The sequence below is a fragment of the Eumetopias jubatus genome, unplaced genomic scaffold (assembly GCF_037043125.1).
Source record: "Eumetopias jubatus isolate StellerSeaLion01/CBP00866 unplaced genomic scaffold, mEumJub1_p1.0 scaffold_5, whole genome shotgun sequence".
Classification (NCBI taxonomy): domain Eukaryota; kingdom Metazoa; phylum Chordata; class Mammalia; order Carnivora; family Otariidae; genus Eumetopias; species Eumetopias jubatus.
In genome coordinates, this window is record NW_028274811.1 from 117,552,843 (window position 1) to 117,576,770 (window position 23,928).

Genomic DNA, 23,928 nt, shown 5'->3' on the forward strand with positions numbered 1-23,928 from the left:
ACTTTTTACTGTGACAGATTTTAGACAAAACAGAACTAAGATTCATGTCTGTTTTAGAATAGATAATTTTTCTATACTTTATTTGGAAATGCCCATCTACTGTCCAGAAATGGAGAAGTATGTTGATTTTTTGTTGTGGTTGCTGTTTCAATAAAGGCTTGGTGAGAATGAATGAATTGCAAATGGTGTGGATGTAACTCTTTCCAAGTCAGAAACATATCCCCCAAAGGGGCAGAGGTGGAGAAGGTCAGGCTGAGGTACAAAGCCAAGGGTTTCAGACGTGCGCCTCTGGGAGAAGGCAAAGGCTGTTATCCTCAGAGAGGCTGTGCTGCTCTCCACCCTGTACCCTTGCAGCCTGAAAGCCAACTACGAAGCTACTTCACAGTACTTGATGACTTGGTATGTTTTTCCTTATTGGTGCTGAGGATGTATTTTCTTAAACTGGTTTTATTTTAGTTTTTTATTGCGTTACGTTTTAATGAGATTTAGAATCTGATTTATGCTGGTTTTAATTTGTTTTCTCCTTTGAATTATATTATTCTATTTCCTATATTATCTTATTCTTCCTGGAGTTTCTTTTCCTTTTTTTTAAGATTTTATATATTTATTTGTCAGAGAGAGAGAGAGAGAGCACAAGCAGGGGGAAGAGGCAGAGGGAGAAGCAAGCTCCCCCCACTGAGTAGGGAGCCCAATGCAGGGCTCGATCCCAGGACCCTGGGATCATGACTCAAGCCGAAGGCAGATGCTTAACCAACTCAGCCACCCAGGCATCCCTGGTGTTTATTTTCTTAGTGTTATTTTGGCATATTGTATTTCAAAGATCGTTGCAACAATATTTCTCAAGCCATAGGCTTTTCTACAATGTGACTTTGCCACTCTTTCCTTTGGGGACTGAGTCTAATTACCCACCCCTGAAAAATGCAGGGGCTTTGTGACTGCTCTGACCCAAAGCATATGTGGGAAGTGCCACCATGTGACTTCTGAGGCTGGGTCAAAAAAGGCCTACAAATTCCACCTGGTGCTCTTAGGGCATGTGTCCTGGAAAAGGTTGGGGTGGAACCCTGAGAAACAACTTGCTGTGGTTGAAAGAGCAAAGCAATTAGATGGGCCTGGTTAACATTTACCTGGTGATTAGACCTCTCAAGATATCCTTTTCTATAATAGAGCATCTTAAGACTTACTAACCAGGTACCACCTGAAAGACATCTCCTGAAGCTGTGTAATATAGTTATATAATTGCCCATAACATGAGCACACAAGCAAAACCAACTATATATGCAGGTATATGAATATAAAAACTTTACAAGTCTGAACGGAAATACAGAGAACACCGAGGTTGGGGGAAAGGAGAAAAAATTTCACTTGTTACTTTACACAGTTCTATGTAGTTTCAATTTCCTTTTTTTTTTTTTCAATTTCTTTATAAAAGTGAACATAATTACTTTATGTTTAAATACATTATTGCTCTAAGAAAAAAAAAAGCACACCAATCATTGTAACATATTCCCCCAAATTTAAAAGTGCAAAGAAATCACCCCATATTCCACCACCTGAGGATAAGGAATGCTAATAATTTCGTGATCTTTCTTTCCATATTTTGAATTTACCTCTCCAGCACATGCTTTCAATTTTTTCCAAAATAATTTTTTCATACAATTTCACCAAACAAGAAGATGTCAATAAGTAGGTTGATTTTGAGGGTGTTTTTCTAATCCTAAATTCTCCATACTGTTCAAAATGTCTTTATATGATATATAATAATCCAAAGATAAGAAGTTGGCATGATACAGAGTTACATCCCAGGATAGTGAATTGCTACAGATGAATAGTCAGTGTTCTACAGAATGCTTTGCAAATACTACATTCGCAATAGTTACTTGTGGAGGGAATAAATGTAGAAACTACTGAAAAAAGTGTAAATTAGTTTTGGAATTGAAAAAAACCACATATTCCACTTTATATACTACAGTAAGTATTACAAATTCATCCTGACATGTGAGCTTTGTTTTCACTTCTGACATGAATCAAATGAATTAAATGCAAATATATCAAATAAGCTTCAGTCACCTGATATACAATAAAAAAATCAAAACCTCACACACTTGAGGTTAGAAATGAAACACAAGCTTACCTGAGTAACCAAAAGATATGCTTGACATTGGACTAAGATAGATTCCACTCCCATACATTGCACCGTGGAGCTAAAAGGGGAACAGGTGGGAGAGAAAGTAGATAGTCAATGGTTTCAAAGGTTAATATTTTACAAAAGAAAGGAATCAGTCTCATATTGGGAGGATTAACTCTTAGAAAACGATAAGGTCTTTCCTAAAGTCTAATGTGAAAATAGTACTATTATCATCCTTGTCTTTAACATTCAGTGAGTTGATACATGAAAAGTGATAGTCAGAGAAAAAATCCTTGATAAAGGTTTTCCACCCGACCTATGACAAAGACAGTCACTTATTATCAAGTACTATAATAGGTTTTTATGTTAATGACTCCAAAATATTGAAAATAGAACAGGCTGAATTATACACGACAAGTTTTGATGAGGACGCACATGCTAGTGTATCAACAAAGTAGCCTATTTAGATTTTCATTATGCAACACTGTCATCCCATTCCTATCTTCTCCAAACTTTTAGGTTAAGTTTCATTAGCAGAAACTCTTCAACTGGTCTAAGAAACTACTCAGAACAATTAAAATTCTCTCTCATTATTTCCACGTTCTAGGCCCCTGTACCCTATTTAGTATGAACTGAATACTAATTCAGTAAGTGTGTGTTTATGGACATTTACATTTAACTGTATCATCTCAACTGTCATCGGGAGTGTGAGATCCAGCACACGTGACGGGATTGAGCATCTCATTTTCTGACCTCTTTCCATTGTCAGGTGAAAATTAGCTGAATGAGAGTGAAGTGGGGTGTTGGAGGTGACAGGCATAAATAAAGATGAGCCCTATATCCATGATACCCTGCTAACTTACAGTGTTGCCACGGAGACCGTGAAACAGGTAGCAGATGGCTCTTTGGTGTCCAATCTCCCTCTTGCTGATTCTTAGCTTTACCTTTCCTTATCCTAAAGTATCCACATTGGGGCAGTGCTCAAGAAATCTTGTGTTGAATTAGCAGACAGAATGCTTGTATGGTTTTACTTTCTGCATGATTAATTTTCTTCTACTGAAGTTCAAAGTGATTTTACTGTTTTCTCATAGGGAATTCAATTTCTTTTTCTTTTCATCCCTATATGGTGTACTGGTCAATTCTGCTTCAGTTATTTTATGAACATTACTTACACCTTTTAGAAATTCTATGTAATTTTTAAAGCCCACTTGCTTCCCCTTTTTCACGTAATAAAAAAGCACCAGGATTGCTTACTGAACTCTAACACTAAAGAATATATGGTCTTGTTAAAGCATTCAGAAATTTTACCTGCAGTCTAGTATTAGAAGCAACAACCAGACCATTCCTCAGGATAGAGTGCCAGTTTTCAATGTGTGAGCCACTAAAGCACAGAGGAGGGGAAGGACAAAGTAAAACCAAACATTAATAATCTAGATTCTAAAGTGGCCACAATATAATCAGTCATGTACCTTCTGAAAGTCTTGAATTTCCAAATCAAGTATCAGGCAGTGGACTGTTCAGGACTAATAGCCAACAACTAAAAGAATGTTTTCCTCCCCCACACATTTCTGGAAGATCGAGGTGAAGACATACCCCCATCAACATGAAGCCATACTCACTGAAATGCAAAGGTGCTTCCGAAGAGTTTTTTAGCAGCTCTAAAATTAGATTCTTTGGCTGGTGGACTGCTGAGAAGAAGGAATTGATGTGGAGTATGCATAAACTTCAGTTGCTGCCATTTAAAATAATGACAAATGAAAACGTCAAAATTAACATATAATCAGACTGATGACAATTGCAAATTTTACTTGTTTAAGAATTAATCGAGATTCAAGCCATACTAACTTACATTAACAGGACATTAAAAAAAAACCCTGCATAAATGATAAATCATATGGAGTTGCTGATATGATGGGTAATTCTTTAGGCTAATGGAAAAGGAACAGGAGACAGACAATCCAAAGTCATTTATATTTAGCTTTGGAATACATTCTGTAATCATGTCCAAGCAGATCTGCCTTCTTAATTATGTTTCTTTTTAAGGCTTTTATTATTGAATTCCCTAAGTATACACTCGTTATTCAACTGGGGAAATATCTGAGTTGGCTAAGGAGAAAAGAAAAGTTAGTTCAAGATTTTAAAATTGCAAAAATTATCATCATCACGCTTTATTTGCATACATTTATAAAACTGTAAATTGCCTACATTCAAATACAGTTCCCCCTTTGTTCTTGGAAAGAAATTAAAACAATCTTTTGAATTAGTTGCTTGACAAAATTTTCTAATTGCTGCCCTTTCACTTAGGAATATACTTATATAGGAGTACAAAATAAAGGAAATCTCGCAGTTTAGAGATTCACAGACAGGAGAGCTAAGATTTTGGATACTGCTCTTCTTTGTTTTCGATCAGAACTGAAATCAGAGTCCATTAGCTTCTTCCTTTATTTTGTAAGTGTATTAAGCCGATAAGGCAATATCTTCTCCGCTATGGGAAAGTAGGGCTGTGCCGACAAGAAACTGACAATGCTAAAAAGCACATTACCTTTTTCTGGTCAATATCCAGATTCGTCCTATCACTTGTGGAATGACTAAATATTTCATACTGACCCTTCTACGTACTTAAAAGGGTCAGGGCAGCAGCCTGAATTTGAATTTGCTTTCTTGGGAAGAAAACTCGGAGCTGGTGTACATACGGTAATTTCAAACTGAAGAGTTCGGCCTAACCTGAGATTACTTCAATTTCCTGGAGAGGATGCCTAAAAATCACAGGGGTCACTTCTCCCAACCAGTCAGGACTCTTCCCATTTCTGTATGTATATGTGAAAAAACAACTTACCCTGTTAACTGGCAGTTTCACAATATGTGACCTATTACTTGAAATAACCCTGAAATTAATTAAAATAGTCCATCAGTCACAAATATATGCCAAATATATTTGACGTTTTTTTTTTTCCCCTTAGTTGGTAAATGATCGGAACTTATGTTTGTTGTAACATTAACTAAATTGAGTAAGCATTTTACTTAATTACATCACTTTGCTTTGGTTCCTGAAACAATTTAAAGAGCTTATGGAATGAAAAAGATAATATTTTAATCTGAGAACGAAGAAGTAGTTCCTTAAAACCTAAGAGATAATGATTTTTAATAATTACAACCTCAGATACCGGCAAAATGAACATTTCCAAGCATACTTTCAAAGGATGATCCCCTAGATGCAAAGCTGATTCATACATCTGCTTCCTTGGTTCTTCCCTACATTGTCTAATTAAGAATGAGTTTCTGTGAAGATCTTTTTTTTTTTTTTTTTAAATATTGAGGACACTTGTGCTGATATATATACAGTGGTATATACACAAACTGTTATTAACCATATTTAGACACTGAGGTTGAAAAAAATTACATTCAGGTATCTGAAAGAACTATTTTTATGTTTTTCAGAACAGAAAATAATAACTAGGGAAAACTCTAAAGAAACATTTTGGGAAATTTTCTTCTCCTTGAAAGAAGAGTGACTAACAAGCTAAAGGAAATGATCACAAATAATTAAAAGTTAACAATCAGGTTGACTACCGGTGGGGGGGGGATTAGATATTTGAGATTTTTACCTTCATTTTGAATATGATTTCATGTGAGAATGTAAAAAATTACAATGAAAACCTTGTGTTATTCTACTCAAACAGAATTTTAATAATAGAGCATTACAGATACAAAGAAGGAAGACTTCCAAATCTAATTTTTAAGGTTTTATTAGACTGAACGTTTACTGTAAAATCCTAAGTGAGAGTTAAGTAACCAGAATCATTCTTTCTCCTTCGCCCATCTTTCCATAATTTTTTAAAAACTTCCTGGTTGTAGCTAGATTAAATCTCATTCAGACCAATCTCTTATCACCTTTACATTTGTATTACTGCATTTATAATCTTGGTGAATTCCATAGTCTTTTAAGTTTTCAGTGATTTCAAAGAGACATGTGCATAAAACCCTTAGCGGTATGCGGAGTAGGGATACTATTGCTTTCATTTTGCAAGTTAGAAACCAGAAGGCAAAGGCTTTGAAGCAGGTGTGGTAGGAGTGGGGTTCTCAACCTGCTCTTCTATTCTCAGGCAGCCTTCCTAGGATTATGCCGGACTCAAGCTATACCCCTCACCAGGCTCACTCTGAACAGAGCATCATCTGCAGCCATCAAACAAAGAGTTCATCAAATTTATACTGTTCTTGTTAAGGAAGTGAACCATACATGACATTTTGGAAAGATTTTCAATAAATGTTTGAAACTGAGTTTCGTCACTGAGTCCTCAGTTAACTAGAAAATTAAATGAACCCAAACGGCTTCACCATATTATCCAGCTAATCACATTTTTTTAATTTATTTTTTTATTTTTTTAAGATTTATTTATTTATTTTGAGAGAGTGAGAATGAGAGAGAGAGAGTACATGAGAGGGGGGAGGGTTAGAGGGAGAAGCAGGCTCCTCGCTGAGCAGGGAGCCCGATGCGGGACTCGATCCCGGGACTCCAGGATCATGACCTGAGCCGAAGGCAGTCGCTTAACCAACTGAGCCACCCAGGCGCCCTCACATTTTTTTTTTTTAAACTATAGACAAACTGCTGTGAAATACATCATCTATCTGTGTAGTGCATAGGATAGCATTTTCTTCCCCTTGTGATATACAAGTTTCAATTAAAGTGAGAGTCATTAAGGACTCTGTAAAATCACCGGGCCTCATAGGCTTGCGGAACTGTAGCAATGCAGGTCTTGTAAAATAGGCATTTCCCACCCCCCTCTTAAAGCAGGCAGCAGGAAATGATGCTGTTTTCATGAAGAGGAAAACTAAAATTTTGTACCATTGCAGTAGGGGATGAGCAAGGGGGTCTTGTTTATCCATCTGCTTCTTGATTTCCAGATATGGTGCCTGAAAAAAAAAGTCATTATACTTCTTGATTTTTCTTAAAAATTCCTTTTTCCCTCATGCAAATGGAAAATCAGGTTGAACAGGTATGTCTAATCTAGTTAAACCCGAAGCTCTGTGGCCGTGACATGGTCCCAGCAACAATTACCCTCATTTCCCCCCCAACACACAAGGTGCTATGAACTCTGAACTTCCATGTGGCCCAATGGGCTTGCCCAAACATTTTGCTCCAGAGGCTTCATCAAGTTTTAGCCTGGCTCCCACACACTAGGCCATGTCTAAAGGTGATCCCAGGCCCCTGGCTGAGTCTCTGCTCAAGAAAACGTGATGCTGCCCAACCACAAAGGTACCTACCTTGTACCCACCCACACTGCTAGCCTTCCAGTAATTCTCTACTCATCCCCCTGCTGTAATTTCCTGCTTCCCCACAGCCCCCTATTTCTACTTCTCCATAGCCCCCTTTTGTTCCCTCTCTGCTCTCCCTTTAAAAACCTCAGTCACTTCTATCTTCCTTGGAGGTGACCTCGCTCACACTGCAAGTCTCTCTCCCCCGCTGCAGTCCTCGAATTAAATCTCTCGCTACCTTTAACAAGTGTCAGGGGCTGTCTCTTTTTGATGATGACTCTTTTTAACTTTTAACATTAAAGCAAAACTTGTAAGAGCTACTACTCACGCTCGTATCTGAAGGTACTGACTTAGGTGCAGAGAAAACTGGACAAAATAAGAAGAGCCCTTCTTTTCAAAGTATTTAGTGGAATTTACCCAATTAACCTTTTCATAGAACAAATGGAAATCTGTCTGTGATAATTTGTGTCTATCTACAGAGCAGTACCTTCTAGAAAATAGGACAGTATAATGTTATATTTATTTGGAGAGGTGTAAAGGATTTGACGCAGTAAAACCTGGCAGCATCCCTGTGGAGTGCAGACTGGAAGGGGGTGCAGTGTCACCATTTACCATCTTGACAGTGAAGAAGCTAAGCGTCAAGCAATTAAGCAACTTGCCCAAGGTCACAGGCCACATCATTGATGAGCAAATTATACAACACACGCCTCTTGAGTTCCTAGGCTGACACTCAATCGTCTCCACTGCCTTCTATTAAAATAGCTTACACATGACTCAGAATAACGGGAGAAAATTTTGGCAGAGGGCTGATACCAGAGTCAGAATTTTGTAGCTATTTTTATCCAAGAATGATCTGGGTCTAGGGTATATAGTACGATAAATACCCTATTATCACCAAAGTCTTTGGTAACTAAAAAATATTTACTTAACTTTGTGTAAGCCATTGGAATAGGTTCATTTTTCCCCCTAAGTGGAAATGTATTTCATTGTTTTCTTTTCCTTATATAAATAATAATATTGGTTTGCAGAGGAATTCAGGTAATAGAGAAGAGTATGGGCATAGAAAAACAACGAGCAAGGATGATGGTTTTTAAGCAAATGATATAACTTGTGAATTAAGGATCTCTTCGTTTAACATTGTCTGACACATTATTTGTTGAACAAGTGGATGAATATTTGACTACATGGAATAAATAACTGTCAAAAGACTCAAAACTCAAATTTGGAAATGTAAAAATGTACTCTGGGAGCACATTTTCAAATACAGTAGGGGTGATGGCAGGGGTGAAGGGAGGAGTGACAGAGAAGCTTTGTGGGCCTTAAGACTGAAGGAATCCAATACTCTCCCCAAAGACAGAAATGACCCAGGGTAATACTCGGTATAAGCCTCCAGGGTGTCTATGGCAGTGCAAGCCTCGAAACGGCCATACATATGTAAACCAAACCCATAATGTGTATTGTTGTCAATTATGGATTATTAATTTCTACTTATCATGATGAGTTTTAAGCCTCTCTCCAAATCTTTGGCAGTGGAAAGGCCTCAAAAATCCAATAGCATGTGCTTTTCTAAGAGCCGGACTACAGCCCAGTGATACGTTAGACTTTCATAATAAGCCACAATCTTTGCTCACCAAACACCTCACCAAGCCTCTCTAAATGGCTAAAAATATAAACTCATACTCTCGGGGAGGCTTGTGTCCTCCAAAGTTGTTTTGAGATTCTATTTGATAGAATATTTGTTTTTATTTTGACATTAAAACAGTGTGTTAAAATTACTACCATTAATTAAAATGGACAGTCTAGGCAGACAAATGGTACCAGATTTAACCTTTGCTTTAAGGTATTCTGACACACCACCACACACTCCAATTGTTGCAGAAATCATTAGGATTATAATCATTCAATTACCCTCCAAAAGTCAAAGTGGTAGCCCACCAATACACTGATGTAATTTAATTAAAACATCCTAGTACAACACAATTTTAATTTTTAACATATTTTAATTATACTCCCGTCTAATAGAAAAATCTACAGTTCACTACATAGCCAGTACTCAGACATTTTTAAAATATGATTTCACTCAAGCAAAACTGAACTGTACAAGACCACAAGATGATACACTTACTTGTGTCATTTCTCTAATAGAAGTTATGCTATCCAGTGCTTTCATTACTCGATCATAGTTCTTCTTCTGTTTGAATGGAAAAAAAAATAGTATTCACTATAAGCCTTTGCAAGCCTACGTGTTACTGGAAAAACATATTTTCCCTGTATGTGAATTTCCCATCAGAGTCGATTTGAAAGCAGTGACTGGGTTGTGTCCATAAAAGGGAAGGCCTTAATAAGATGATTCTAGGATGTAGGATATATAACTGAGTTAGAGGGAAGAAAATAGAAAACAATGCCAATCCTAATATAAGTACATAAAATCATGTTTAGTCCATAGGGGGAAAACTATAAATATAAAAAAGATATTGGGCTCTTGATTCTTTGTGTCACCAAAAAAATTAAGCCATGATGAATAAAGTAAGAACAGAATCCTTCTAAAATACAAAAATCCACTTTAAGTCTTACAATATCATTTTGCTTTTATTTTCTTTTGATTGAAAGATTGTTACCAAAAGAGTATGACTAGTGAGTGTATCAATGACACCATACATTTAACTGATAATTCATCTTTTTTTTTTTTTTTTTTTAAGATTTGACTTACTTATTTGACAGAGACACAGAGAGAGAGGGAACACAAGCAGGGGGTAGTGGGAGAGAGAGAGGCAGGCTTCCGGCGGAGCAGGGAGCCCGATGCGGGGCTTGATCCCAGGACACTGGGATCATGACCTGAGCCGAAGGCAGACGCTTAACGATTGAGCCACCCAGGCGCCCCTGATAATTCATCTTTAAGTATACTCTAACTATGTGTACTCTTGCCACTTATGAAGGAAGGAAAGCTTTTCCAAGGACATTTTATATAGCCATTGTTACTGCAAAATGATTTCAAGATGGATAGTAAGAGAAACTAAGGCAATTTTAGCTCTCATGCAATTTGAAAATTTTGCTATTTCAGAAGGATTCTGCCTCATCTCCACAAATATTCATAAAATTGTTTTCTCAAAAAATGCCAGTTGATCGACAATATGGACTAAACTTTCACTAATCTTCAGATAACTGGGGAAAAGGCAAGGGATGATTAGGTAAAAATACAAAAGAAAGCAAAAATCAGTCCTTTTACCCACAACCCTTAAAATTACCATGAGGTTACATTAAGCTAGACTCTCAAAACTATATAATGAAATTAATCATATCAACCATTACCACCCAGTTTGTTACTGCTATTTACCTGCCTTTCATGCAAATGGGATGTGTAAAGATCGCAATTTGAGAGGATGAAATGGATCTAGTTTCATAAAGATGAAGTTCTGAAAGTGATTTTAAAAGATGAAAGGACAGGGGAAATAATAGGATATGGGAAAGACTGAAGGAGGCAGTAATAGAGTTTGTGGGAAAAGAACGGTATTTACTAAATGGATAGAGTCCACAACGGGTCAGGGATGGGCCTGATGAGGGAGTGAGTTAGACGGAAAGAGGGAAGCTGGCAGCTCTAAAATCTCAGCGGCTGTTACAGGGGGCGGGAGGGGTGTATGAGAAGTACTCACCCTGGGGTTGAAGGCCAGCATCTGAGGATCGTTAGGATCCACCACAGAAGGATATGGCTCGAAAATGACAACTTTTCTAGGAGATTCCAGTGCAGACCTACACATGGATACTAGTAGATCTACCACCTTGAAACACATACATAAGACAGTTAGCATCCTTTGCGATTCAGCGCGTGCTTTGGCATTGCTCCTCCCGCTCGTGGTTGCGGAAGTTAAGTAGGAAAATCTCAAAACTGCTATCAACTTTATGGCTTCAGACCACAGCTGACCAAACTTGACCATTAACTTGAAATAACTGACATGTGTTGCTTCCAGTAACGTCCTAGTATCTCTTTGTCATGAACTCTCTATGCCCTCACATTGCTCTAGGTTCTGTGGCAGATATGCACAAGAAAGACAGGTCCTCTCTTTCATGGAATTTACATTCTAATGGAGAAGATGCATAACAAAATAATCAGTTAAATATATGCTCAGATACATTTCTGGTAGTGTTGAATGCTGTAAAGATTAAGCAGGTGTTAGAGACTAAGGCAATAGGGAGTGCTGTTTCAGAGCGGCTAGGAAGGTGGTGATATTTCAACAGAGACCAGAGTGAAGACAGACAGTGAGACAGAGCTCTGGGAGAAACTACTCCAGGTGACGGAAACTGCAAATTCAGGGGATGAGTGATGCGTTCCAAGAACCGTAAAGCTCCTGACATCATCTTACTTCTTCCTACTCTCTGCCTCAGGCCATTCATGACCTTTGGTATGCTAAATATAATGGCTTTATTCCTATGTTCTTCTGTGACCTCTTAACACAATTTACTAAGAGGCAGTGCCATTTAACAGTTAGGAGCAAAGCCCCCCTTCTCCAGTTCCCAAAACAATATGCTTCTGGCAAGTCAATCGAGAAAACGGACACTGTCTAAATGGAGAGAGGGCGCCCGAACAGACACATCAACAGTGTGAAGACAGGGGACATCATAAGGAAAGCAGTGGACTTAATCTTTATAGAGAAAAATATTTCTAGAAAGCTTTTAGACAGGCATTTAAAAAATGTAGAGTAAGAGTAAAACAATTTTTGATTCTTGTGGTTCGGGTACTGTGACCTAATGACCATGCACTCACTATGTTGTGTGTATACTCACAAAACATATCCACCCAATCACAGCATCCAGAATTTCCAGTGACCTAAAATAATCAGCAACACTCAAGCCATTGGGTATATGATAAGTAACCCTTCCCAAAGTACACAGACATATACCCCACAAGACTCAGAAAACAGTAGAACTGAAAGAGCTAATATGTTTCCAACACACTACACCCTTGTGTGTGTGTGTGTGTGTGTGTGTGTGTGTGTGTGTGTGTGGTTTCCAAGCAATAGATATAATAAAGACATAATAAAATCCTTTTTGTCTTCTGCACCCACACTTACACTCCTTCTACCTCAGACAGATGCACTTTAACCTAGACACAAATTGTTTTTGGCATTTTCTGGTCTCTCAATAAAAGAAAAATCCAAATAAAAACTCCTGAAAAAGAATAATCAGCAAAATAAAACAGTCTTTTCTGGAACTCTGGTGGTGGGGAGGGAATTGGTACTATCTTATAAAGATTTTTAAGAATTACAAGTCACAGTATGCAACTGAAGTGTTAGAAAAGTACATGCCCTTTCCTTTAATAAAGGGTCAAATGATCTTTGATAAGGGTACTAAAACCACTCAGTGGAAAATAATAGTTTTTTCTATGAATGATAGTGGGAAAACTGGCTAACCATATGAAAAAAAAATGAAGTTGAGCCTTTATCTTATACCATACACAAAAATTAACTCAAAATGGAATAAAGACCTAAACATAGACCTTAAACTACAAAATTTCTACAAGAAAACATGAGGGAAAAGCTTCATGACATTGGACCTGGCAATGATTTCTTGGCTTGACAACAAAGCACAAACAATAAAAGCAAAAATAGACAAATGGGACTACATCAAACTTAAAAACTTTGGTGCATCAAAGGACACAATCAATAAAGTGAAATGGCACGGGATGGGAGAAAATATTTGCGAATCAGATATCTGAAAGCAGGTTAATATCCAGAATATATAAAGAGTTCCTACAACTCAACAAGAAATCAAATAATTTGATTTAAAAATGGGCAAAAACCCCAGATAAACAGTTCATTAAAGAAGACATACAGATGGCAAACAGCCCATGAAAAGATGCTCAACATTATTAATCATCAGAGAAATGCAAATCAAAACCATAATGAGATATCACCTCACAACCATTAGGATGCCTACTATCAAAAAACCAAAACCAAAACCAGAAATTAACAAGTGTTGAGCGCGTGAAGAAATTGGAGACTTTGTGCACTGCTGATGGGATTATAAATTGGTGCATCTGCTACAGAAAACACTATGGAAGCCCCTCAAGAAGTTAATAATAGAACTTCCATATGATCCTGCTGGAAGTGACAATCCCACTTCTGGATATATATACAAAATAACTCAAAGAAGGGTCTTAAAGACCCATCTGCAACCCATGTTCACAGCAGCATTATTCACAAGAGCCAAGAGATGGAGGCAACCAAAATGTCCATTGACAGTTGAATGGATAAACAAAATGTGTGGTATTTTTACATTTTGAAAATTCTGAAAAATTATTCAGCCTAAAAAAGGAAAATTCTGTCACATGCTACAACATCGATGAACCTTGAGGACATTATGCTAACTGAAATAAACCGGTATAAAATAAACCACAAAAAGACAAATACTTTAAGATTCCCCCTATGGGGTATTTAAAGTAGTCAAATTCATAGAAACAGAAAGTAGAATGGTGATTACTGGGGCTGGAGGAAGGGGGCTACATAAGGGGAGTTGTTTAATGGGTACAGAGTTTCAGTTCTGCAAAATGAAAAAGTTATGGAAATCCGTTTCATGACAAGTTGAATATACTAAACACTACTGAACTGTATGCTTAAAAAATGGTTAAGATAGTAAATTTTATGTTATATGTTTTTTATCACAAGATAAAGATACAAATAGATACAATAGTAATAATCTGAACAATGTATCCCTTTCAATCAAATATTTATAAATAAACACCTTGTGCCAGAAGCATCAAAACTACCAAAAATTATATGCATTCTTCTGCCAATAATTTCATCATTGGAGTCAAGTAAACTATAATGAAATAACAGACATAGGGGGTAGAGAATTCAATTAGAATATTTCTGCTACGTAGATGTTCTGAGCCAACTTAAAAGAAATAGCGTAACTACCATAGCAAAATCTCATGCTGTCCACCAAAGCCTCCTACTCCTTCCTTCCCAAGAAGAGAGCTATTGACGGGAGGCAGCTGCTCGACGGGAGGCAGCTGCTCGACGGGAGGCAGCTGCTCTGCGTGCGACATTTCCACCCCTTTTGCCTACGTAAGGCTGCGTGATTAGTTTTAACCAATGGAATTGGATCAGCAGTGGAAAAGGGTGGAGCTGATGGAGCTGATGAAGAAACAGGTGCACCTTCTTCGCTTTTATCTCTGCCTCTGCTGTATGCCATGTACCTAAGACAGCAGAGCCACACAATGGAAAGGGTCCAGTTAACTCAATCATCACACAGAAAGCCGCCCAACAAACATTCTAACTGGACAGTTGTGGGAGCAAGAAGTAAAAATGTGTATCATCTTATGCCACTGTAATTTTATGATTTATCTGTTACAGAAGTTAGCAGGTAGAATTTTTGAACAAGAAAAGGTCTGTATAACACTGTTTGGATTTGTATTCATTTGCACGTTAATTTTTCCATGGAGTAAAATGTCTACTTTAAAAAAAATAAAACGTAACGAATGACTATGCTTTTTTTTTTACCCCAAATCATGTATTTCCCCACTCCGAGCATTTTAAATGATTCTTTTTCTTAAAAAAAAAAAAAAGATTTTATTTATTTATTTGACTGAGAGAGAGACAGCGAGAGTGGGAACACAAGCAGGGGGAGTGTGAGAGGGAGAAGCAGTCTTCCCTCTGAGCAGGGGGACCGAAGTGGGGCTCGATCCCAGGACTCTGGGATCATGACCTGAGCCGAAGGCAGACGCTTAACGACTGAGCCACCCAGGCGCCCCCCCCCTTTATTTTTTTTAAGTAGGCCCCATGCCCAGAACAGAGCCCAACATGGGGCTTGAACTCTCGACCCTGAGATCAAGACCTAAGCTGAGATCAAGAGTCTGATGCTTAACTGACTGAGTCACCCAGGTGCCCCAAAATGAAAGATTCTTAATGGGATCTTAGCACATAATGGTGAGTGCTATAGTCAGCAAGTTCCAGACATCTTTCTTCTTACACTGAAAAACATAATTGAAGAGGCAATCTGAAGGTTAAGATACTTAGGATAGAGAAATACAGCATTCAAACAATGGGAATTAGGCCATCTGATGAGTGAAGAAAGGTCAGTGGGTTTATAGAATCACATGCTTCCAAAGGTCATTCTATACAACCCATCTGCTAGAGCAAGACTCTCAACCCTCCCCTGCAGGTAAGGAAGACCTTGGAGCACTTGCAAATGAGAAAATTCAAGTCCAGGTGAGTAAGAGGGGCAAGTGCAGGAGTGGCCCACAGATATATAATGTATTCTGGAAAATAGGTGAATTTAAAATTGAAGATCAATGGCTTTCAAACATTTCAATATTGATTCTTTTTTTTCCTAAATAAAATCTTATGAGTGCTGTGAATTGTGTAAGACTGTTGAATCACAGCCCTGTACCTCTGAAACAAATAATACATTATATGTTAAAAAAAAAAAAAAAAGAAGAAGAAGATAGCAGGAAGGGAAGAACAAAGGGGGAGAAATCATCGGAGGGGGAGACAAACGATGAGAGACTGGACTCTGAGAAACAAACAAACTGAGGGTTCTAGAGGGGAGGGGGTGGGGGAATGGGTTAGCCTGGTGATGGGTATGAAAGAGGGCACGTTCTGCGTGGAGCACTGGGTGTTATACGCAAACCATGAATCATGGAACACTACATCAAAAACTAATGATGTAATGTATGGTGATTAACATAACACAATAATAAAAAAATAAAAATAAAAATAAAATAAATAAATAAAATCTTATATGAAAGCTCAACACAAAGAAATAAAACGGAGCTGTTTTGGTTGAAACAGTATATGGGGGCTTGGAATCCTAGCTGCTGAGACACTCTCATCCCAGTCCAGCCTCCTGCAGTGTCCCTCTAAGGAAAGTTCTTGCAACCTCAGAGAACCACTTAAAATGCAGGAGTCAACAGGTGCACCAAGACTACTGAGATATAGTTTCTTTATGTCTAGAACGAGAATCAGTTTCCACATAATCTTTAGAGTTATAACCAGAATATTGTGTACTTGCTTTAAAGTAGTGAAAAGAATATTCTGCTTCAGAGTAGAATCACTAAATAGATATGATCGAGTAATTGTGTTTTGTAACTATCATTATAAAATCCAAAATTAACTTCTCTTTAACAACCATTAGTTTTCGAGAGGTATCTATAATAAGAGGGGGGGAAAAGCACTTAATATTCTGTCAATCTAGCCTACTGTTAGCATGATGTTCATTTTCCTTCTAATTATTTCTTAGTTCCAGGCTCTAACTCCTTCCCTTTTCACATCATCTGAGGGACAATTTACATCCACTAAAATGCACAAATGTTAACTTTACCACTTAAAGAATTTTATATATATATATGATATAAGATATACAGAATATATAATATATAAATATAATGTATATAAAATACATATTTTATATATAATATATAAAATATACATAATACATATATACCCACATACCTATTCATGTATGTATACATGTATGTATATTTACAAACATACACACAGCTGTGTAAAGCTTAATCATTTTTACATAGCTATATTTTAGTATATGTGCTGCCGAATCGAGCACTTCAAATAGCTATAAACAGCATATATTTAAGTATCTTTTTTTTTTTGAGCAGTATTAGTTCCAATTGATGAGAAAAACTTTCACATTTCAAAAAAAAAAAAAAAAGGGAAAGAAAGGAAAAAGATCCATCATGGTCAGATACATTTGAGAAACCCTCCAAGTACTGGCTACTTATTTTCTTAGTTTCAGGGATTCGGAGAGCCTTTAATATGCAAATATGTGCATGTTGGCTGTAGGGGCAATATCAAGCCATATTTCTGAAATTTAACCATGGAATCTTTTTTTCCACATTATATATGATCAATGCTATACTGTTTGTATTATTGTTCATTTATAATTCATTATATCATAACTGTTTTCCTTAATATTTCTTCAAGTGGATGTACCTCCATTTAGGTAATCAGTGAGATGATTAGGTTAACAGGATGTATGTAAATCCACGAGGCCTGTGCTATTCTATATTAACTGTTATACTTTCATCTCGAGTAATGCCTGTTAATTGTAGACATTTGATACTTGTTGAACGAATGTCTGTCATATAGTCATTTTCCCCCACCCATCTTTGCAAATTTTGTAAGTGACAGATTGGTAATTCTCTTTACATTTAGCTTCCTGTTGATTTTAGTAAAGCTGAATATTTTCTTATGTTTCTTTACTAACTATATTTATGAATTGTGTGTTCATTTCCTCTATCAATCTGTTATAGTCCTCATGTTTTTCTTTTCAAGTTTTATGTGCTTTTATACAATTATGTTTGAGGCAAAACAAATTTTCTCATACTTAGCTCTTAACATTCACCATTCTTTCAAATAAAAAACATACAGTATGTACGGCGAAACTCTTCTTTAAGCCATTAAGAATTTGTTTTACACACAGTGTAAAGGGCTAAGCTGATTTTCTCAGCCATGTTGCAGGTCATTTCTTCCCACCTCACTTAATAAAAATCATTTTAATTTTACAATGTGACATGATACTTCCTTTAAAGTCTATTAAATATATTTATAATTAGATCTCTTTGGGGGATTATCTGCCATTCTATTCTTTGCCAGGACTGCATTTTTTTAAAAAATATAGGATTGCATAATATGTTTTTGTATATGGTTGGTCTAGCCTCCCTTAACTGACATTCTTTTTTTTTATGTTTTCTCTGATTTTTTTCTTATAAATTTATTAGGAAGTTAGGTTCCATAAATAAATGTAAAAAAATCAATTGAAATTTTGATGGAATTCATGAAGTAAATTCTGGCATCTTTAAAATTTATTTTTTTCCTTCCAGAAACATGGAATGCTTCTCTACTTCCAAGCTGTTTCATTTGTTTTTATATTTTTCTTCCTATGTCATAAACACTGCTCTTGCAAATTTGGATGCTTTTCCTTATATGTTCTGCCCTTTATCTTTTCACCTAAGTTTTAAAAATAAATTGGCTTCCATTTTATCGCACTATAACTTTACAAATAAATTTTACATAATGCATATGGCAAGGGTTTCAATATTTCAACTTCACCATGACAGAATCACAGTTATTTTTCAAACACAAGAAAGTTGGCTTAATTTCTTCCCTCGGCAACTGCCAAATGACAAAACACTCACTAGATACAGATAGCAAAATTCAGTTTCCAGCTTAAAAAAAAAAAAATCAAATGCCAGCTTGCTTTTTAATCTAACGTCAAACCATCAAAAATGTGTCCAAAAGAAGAGCAGACTGAAGGTAACTAGTGGATCACAATAAATTTTTCAAATCAAAATCAGGACTAATTAGCACTGTGTGCTCCTACCTGAGCTCCGGTTGCTATCTCATCAGCAGCTTCATTCATTACTCCCAGGGTTTGAAAAGCAAACACACACAGCTCTCGCTCACACACAGTGGGCTGCAAAAGAAAGGGCAATCAGTTACAACAGTTTTTTTCCATTTCCCAATTCCTAAATTAATTTTATGACATTCCATTAAATATCTAAAAAAAAAATGGCGAAGTTTCAGAATGTTAAAAAGAAAGGAATCATAGGACCCTATTTAACAAAAGTTAAATTTCTAAATTTGGGTAACAATTGGTAAATAATCATCTAGTGATATGGAGTCACAAATAAAAGAAATTCATTTCAAATAGTTGTAGGCACTTGCACTTAGAATTTTTAGCAATAGATGGAAAATCCATCTCTCCTACGTAATACACATTTGTACCTGAGATGTATATAAAAAAAAAAAAAAGCAGACACCTAAGCTGGTGATATACTAAAAAATGAGGTTAAACCCAACAGCTGTGTAAAACAAATATACAAAGAAGAATTCCACTTTTTCCTAGGTAATTTTCTTTGGAAGGAATAAGCATGTCTCTGCTTACTTGCTACCCAGCTCTTGAAAGATTGGTTTTGTTGCAAAGACTTTTGACTTCAATAACCTCCTGAAGTCAACAGCGCTGAAATATACACTCTGCAATTGCTTTGGAAGACTTCTCATCTTTCAAATCTAATAATAGTGTCATCTGTTTGATTTATCTTATCTCCTGAGTTACATTGCATTAGGTAGCTGATGAAGCCTGACACAATACAATCCATGATGCCACTGCCTAGCAGACAAAAGGCATTTGTTAGTGCCACTGCTCCTATGCTCACTCATTTCCGAGGACTTGGTCTAGCGCTTAACCAGTGGGAAGTATGGTCCGTTATGGTCCATCATTTATGTTCAGAATGGGTCCATATGGTGGCTTTGTGGACATAAGCATGACCGATCACAAACATTTCTGGTTGATGTTTCCCAAAGAGAATTTTAGGAAAAAAATCAACTGATACATTCCCTTTGTCCACCTTAGAAGGGCAGTTTGATTACATTTCAGAAACATCAGGAAAAATTACCTACGAGAGGAAATTAATTGGAGAAAGCCCTTCATCCAGACTCAAGCTATATACACACTGCTACATATAGACAGCTGTACTTAGAGCAGACTGTTCAATTTCTGCTACTTATTCTTAAGTGTTTAACCTATTTTTAATCTTCTATTTTTTTGTGTTTGTCTATGTGCATGTATGTCTCAACCTCAATTTTCCCCAGGGACATTGGCTGTTTCTTTTGTTCAATTTCTGGGAGCATGATACGGTTTGAAATAATAATAGCAATCATTTATTGTACGTTTACCACAGTGACAGACACTATGTTGATGTCTAGTGGACCTGTATACAAAAGGAATCCACGGAGAAGATAAGCCATGGAAATCACAAAGGGCCCTAAGAATTTATTCATGTACCAGCTACCCAACAATGTTCACTGAGGAAGTAAACAGGGACACAGAAGGTATTTTATTTTTAATACTACTCTTGTCAAATAACCATACATTTTGTGTGAATAAAATCCATCATTCCCAAAGGAATAATAGGATAAAGCTTATTTAGTGTATACACGTAACAACTGATTTTATTTTTTCATTTGAACTTCGGCAATCAATTACACGTATTTTGTGATCATCCAAGTATATATGTATGTATGTACACATATGTACATGTGTATTCACAAACAGATTCCAGGAAATGTTTTAAAACAATAGAAACTATCTTTTACAATACCAAGTTGTTGCTTTAAACGACGGCAATTAAAATGAAATAAAATATCTCACACTCCACTAGACTGGATGGATAAATTTTTAAGATTTTAATACAGGAAAAATGTCTAAGATTGAAAAAAAAAATAGAATATTCTTACATATCTCTATCACACACTTTGTCCCCAATCTTAAGTATTCATGTGCCACCCTGATTTTGTCTCAAATAATTTTTACCAATTTCACCCTGATCTCCTTTTTTTTTTTTTATCTTGGGTAACAAATGGGCAACATTTCAATGCTTTCTTCTGTATTTCCATTTCATCCCCTTCCCAGACCTGATTGTATTCAAATCTCCAAATCACATGGACTTGCCAAGTGACCCATTACTTTTTTTTTTTTTTAAGGATTTTATTTATTCATTTGAGACAGAGAGATACAAAGAGAGAGAGAGCATGAGCAGGGGGAGATGGAGGGGGGAAGCAGACTTCCTGCTGAGCCAGAAGCCCAACGTGGGTCCCAGGACCCGGAGACCATGACCTGAGCCGAAGGCAGACACGTAACCATCTGAGCCACCCAGGTGCCCCTGACCCATTACTTTAAATAGTAAACATACATTCCTAAAGATAAAGCTATGGCTTGATTACTTTATGGATGTTTCTTTTCTTCATCTTTTTTGTTGAAATGTATAAGGCTGATTTATAGGAATATATGGTTGCAATTATTTGAAAAAGGAAATCAGATACCCTAGAAAACTTTGGGGGGAAAAGGGCAATTTCACTACCACACTAAAAAATGAGAAATACACATTACATTCTTATAATTTTTATCTTCCCTTTTTTTAGACAGCAAATATAGAGGTAGTAATATGATGATTAATTTATATGCTACATTAACACCAAACTAAGTAAATACTAGTGAATCTTTAAAATAACAATTCTATGTCTATTGCTCATTTTTACTAGAAAGTTCAAGACAGTATTTGAGATGTAAATCAACTTAATTTTGAGATAAACATTTACAAACTAGATTTTGTAAACTTTTGACCCTCCCTTCTCCCATGTTTACCCACATTTTATTTGAGAAGTTCAAAATGTCAACACAAGATAGCACACTAAAACAAAATTCTCAAATCATATTAAGCAATCAAGATTAGATGTCTCATTGCTTACAGAAAGGATATCTTATTCAAAAAAGAGAAACCTAATCATTCTTCCCTAATGAAACATAAGTAATTATATTGTGGGTTAGCGTTCTCCCATGTTAGCTGACTCTCAGCTAATCCCCCACCCCCAACATATTCTGCTATTACTATACTATTTATACAGAAAGCTCTAGCATCAATTAAAAATGGAACGTAGGTGGGTCACCTGGCTGGCTCAGTTGGTAGAGCATGCAACTCTTGATCTTGAGGTTGTGAGTTCAAGCCCTACATTGAGTATGGAGATTATTTAAGTAAATGAATGAATGAATGAATGAATGAATAACATATACCCCCAATTTTTTTAAGTATTAAAAAAAGAGAACATAGTCATTTAATAGCTATTACTGGATAAATGTAATGATGTGTCTTACTACACATAATTTAATACAAAGCATATATGCCTGAATATAACCAAATTTGTACATCATTTATGAATTCATTTTTTAATTTACAATCAATAAGTCTCAATTTGTAAAATATTACCAATTCTTAATGTTATTGTATTGTCCTCAAGCAATTAGTTCCTATAATTTGAACTGTAAAACCATGACAGTCCCTCTTGCTATTCTACATACATAATTTTTTCACGATATAATATTCATTATGCACCATTTAAACACATGGATAACTTTATATGTCCCTAAGATTTGTTTTAGAAGTTTTAAAGCTAAGACAAATACATTTTAAATTTTAGTTGAATCAAAACAATTTAAATGTGTGCAATGAAAACGTATTTCAAAAATGGTGAAGTCCTAAAGAATATTTTAGAAACTAACTGCATTTTAGAAACTTTGTGTCTTCAATGAATTTAAATTACTTCCTACTAAAAATAGAAATGATAAAACTCAAGAGAATCTAGCTATGTACTTATATATAGCATGGTGTAGGTGAGAGGTTTTCAAACCTTTTCTGCCATGCTCTTTCCGTTCAAACAAAATTTTTCATGTAAGCCCAATATATAGAACAGATAAAAAGTGGTGATTGTTCCAATGGGGGCAGATGCGCACAGTTCAGTTTTCCTGTCTGTAAAACAGGGATAAAAAAAAAAATCACATCTAGCGAACCAGGTTGATAAGAAGACCAAGAAAGAGAACCAAGTAAGATAAGGTTTAGAAAATCTCCCTGAGGTATACAGAGCTGTTTAAATATTAACAATATCAGGTAACTTGGATAAGCTATACCTTCTACTTGTTTTAACCCAATGTGTATACAAAATAAGTGTTTAATAAAAATTTTCATTAAAGCTTATCATGAAATAGTTTTATTTTCATATCCATAATTATTGAAACCCTTAATTTATTGTTAAAATTGTTCTTGCTAAAAAAGAAATGAGCAATGTAAATAAAATTCATAATTAAAAAACTAGGGTTGAAAATATATGAGAATAATTAAGAATAGCTACCAGAAATTCAAAACCTACAAGCCTTTAGCTCTTTGTATTTCTGATTTTATAGTCAATGCTTCCTGTTCTTTTCATGGTTTGGAAGAGAGATACATTCAGGGCAGGGACGGGGGTGGAGTTCACTGTCCATCAAGACAGACAGGAATCCCATGGAGATCAAGACAGATTTATAGTAAAGATATGCTCATGCCTGTTTAAGCTTCAACAAAGTGTTCCCTATTATCTCATACAACTAAAGTTGTTGTTTGAGCCTTAAAACCAATTTCTTTCTACTCATTTTGGATGTGAAAAAAATCATATTTCTGAACTAAGGTGTTTGGTATAGTTATTATTTAGCCTGTATTTCAAAAATTGCAATCTTATTTCTGTGGCATGAGGTGGGGGATGTGAGGAGGAGGTGAGGAGGGAACAGGATGTGCTTTTCCATCCATTCTTCAAATATTAAAGTCAGACCTAAATATAAGAAGACCTACCTGTTTTACTCTTAGGAAGTAAAATGGGACATCAAGGTTTACCTACATGCTCAGTTTCTCAATAATTTTCATGGGAATGCCTTAAACTTATGACCAAATTATGATGGGTGTCGTTAATTTCACTCCGAAAATAAGAACTTAGTTACAAACATTTATCTAAGGTCCACAGCTCAGGTTTCTCAGCTGATTTTGCTTCAGTAGAACTGGGCATTATTCTCGAACAATGATACAAAAATCTCAAGTCTCATCTATCCATTCATAGCAAGCAATCTGGAATATTTTCACATGACAGGAGAAGAAAATGAGATCATAATTTTCGTATCATATGTTGACCTGGGAAATGGGAAATTCTACTAACCAGGGACATACAGAATGATTGCCA

The 23,928-nt window shown here is 36.1% G+C and overlaps 1 protein-coding gene across 3 annotated transcripts in view; it reads right to left on the reverse strand.

Annotated features, from left to right (window-relative positions):
- The window catches only part of PARP8 (poly(ADP-ribose) polymerase family member 8), a 173,076-nt gene that overhangs the window by 15,203 nt on the left and 133,945 nt on the right, over nucleotides 1-23,928 (reverse strand). For all 3 annotated transcript variants that reach the window (XM_028098057.2, XM_028098058.2, XM_088023513.1), the window contains 8 exons: nucleotides 18,713-18,805; nucleotides 11,029-11,154; nucleotides 9,504-9,569; nucleotides 6,969-7,036; nucleotides 4,962-5,010; nucleotides 3,745-3,857; nucleotides 3,434-3,506; nucleotides 2,132-2,201 (listed from right to left, as the gene is read on the reverse strand). In XM_028098057.2, coding sequence (XP_027953858.1) covers nucleotides 2,132-2,201; nucleotides 3,434-3,506; nucleotides 3,745-3,857; nucleotides 4,962-5,010; nucleotides 6,969-7,036; nucleotides 9,504-9,569; nucleotides 11,029-11,154; nucleotides 18,713-18,805 — 658 coding nt within the window. The remainder of the gene's footprint in view (nucleotides 1-2,131; nucleotides 2,202-3,433; nucleotides 3,507-3,744; nucleotides 3,858-4,961; nucleotides 5,011-6,968; nucleotides 7,037-9,503; nucleotides 9,570-11,028; nucleotides 11,155-18,712; nucleotides 18,806-23,928) is intronic.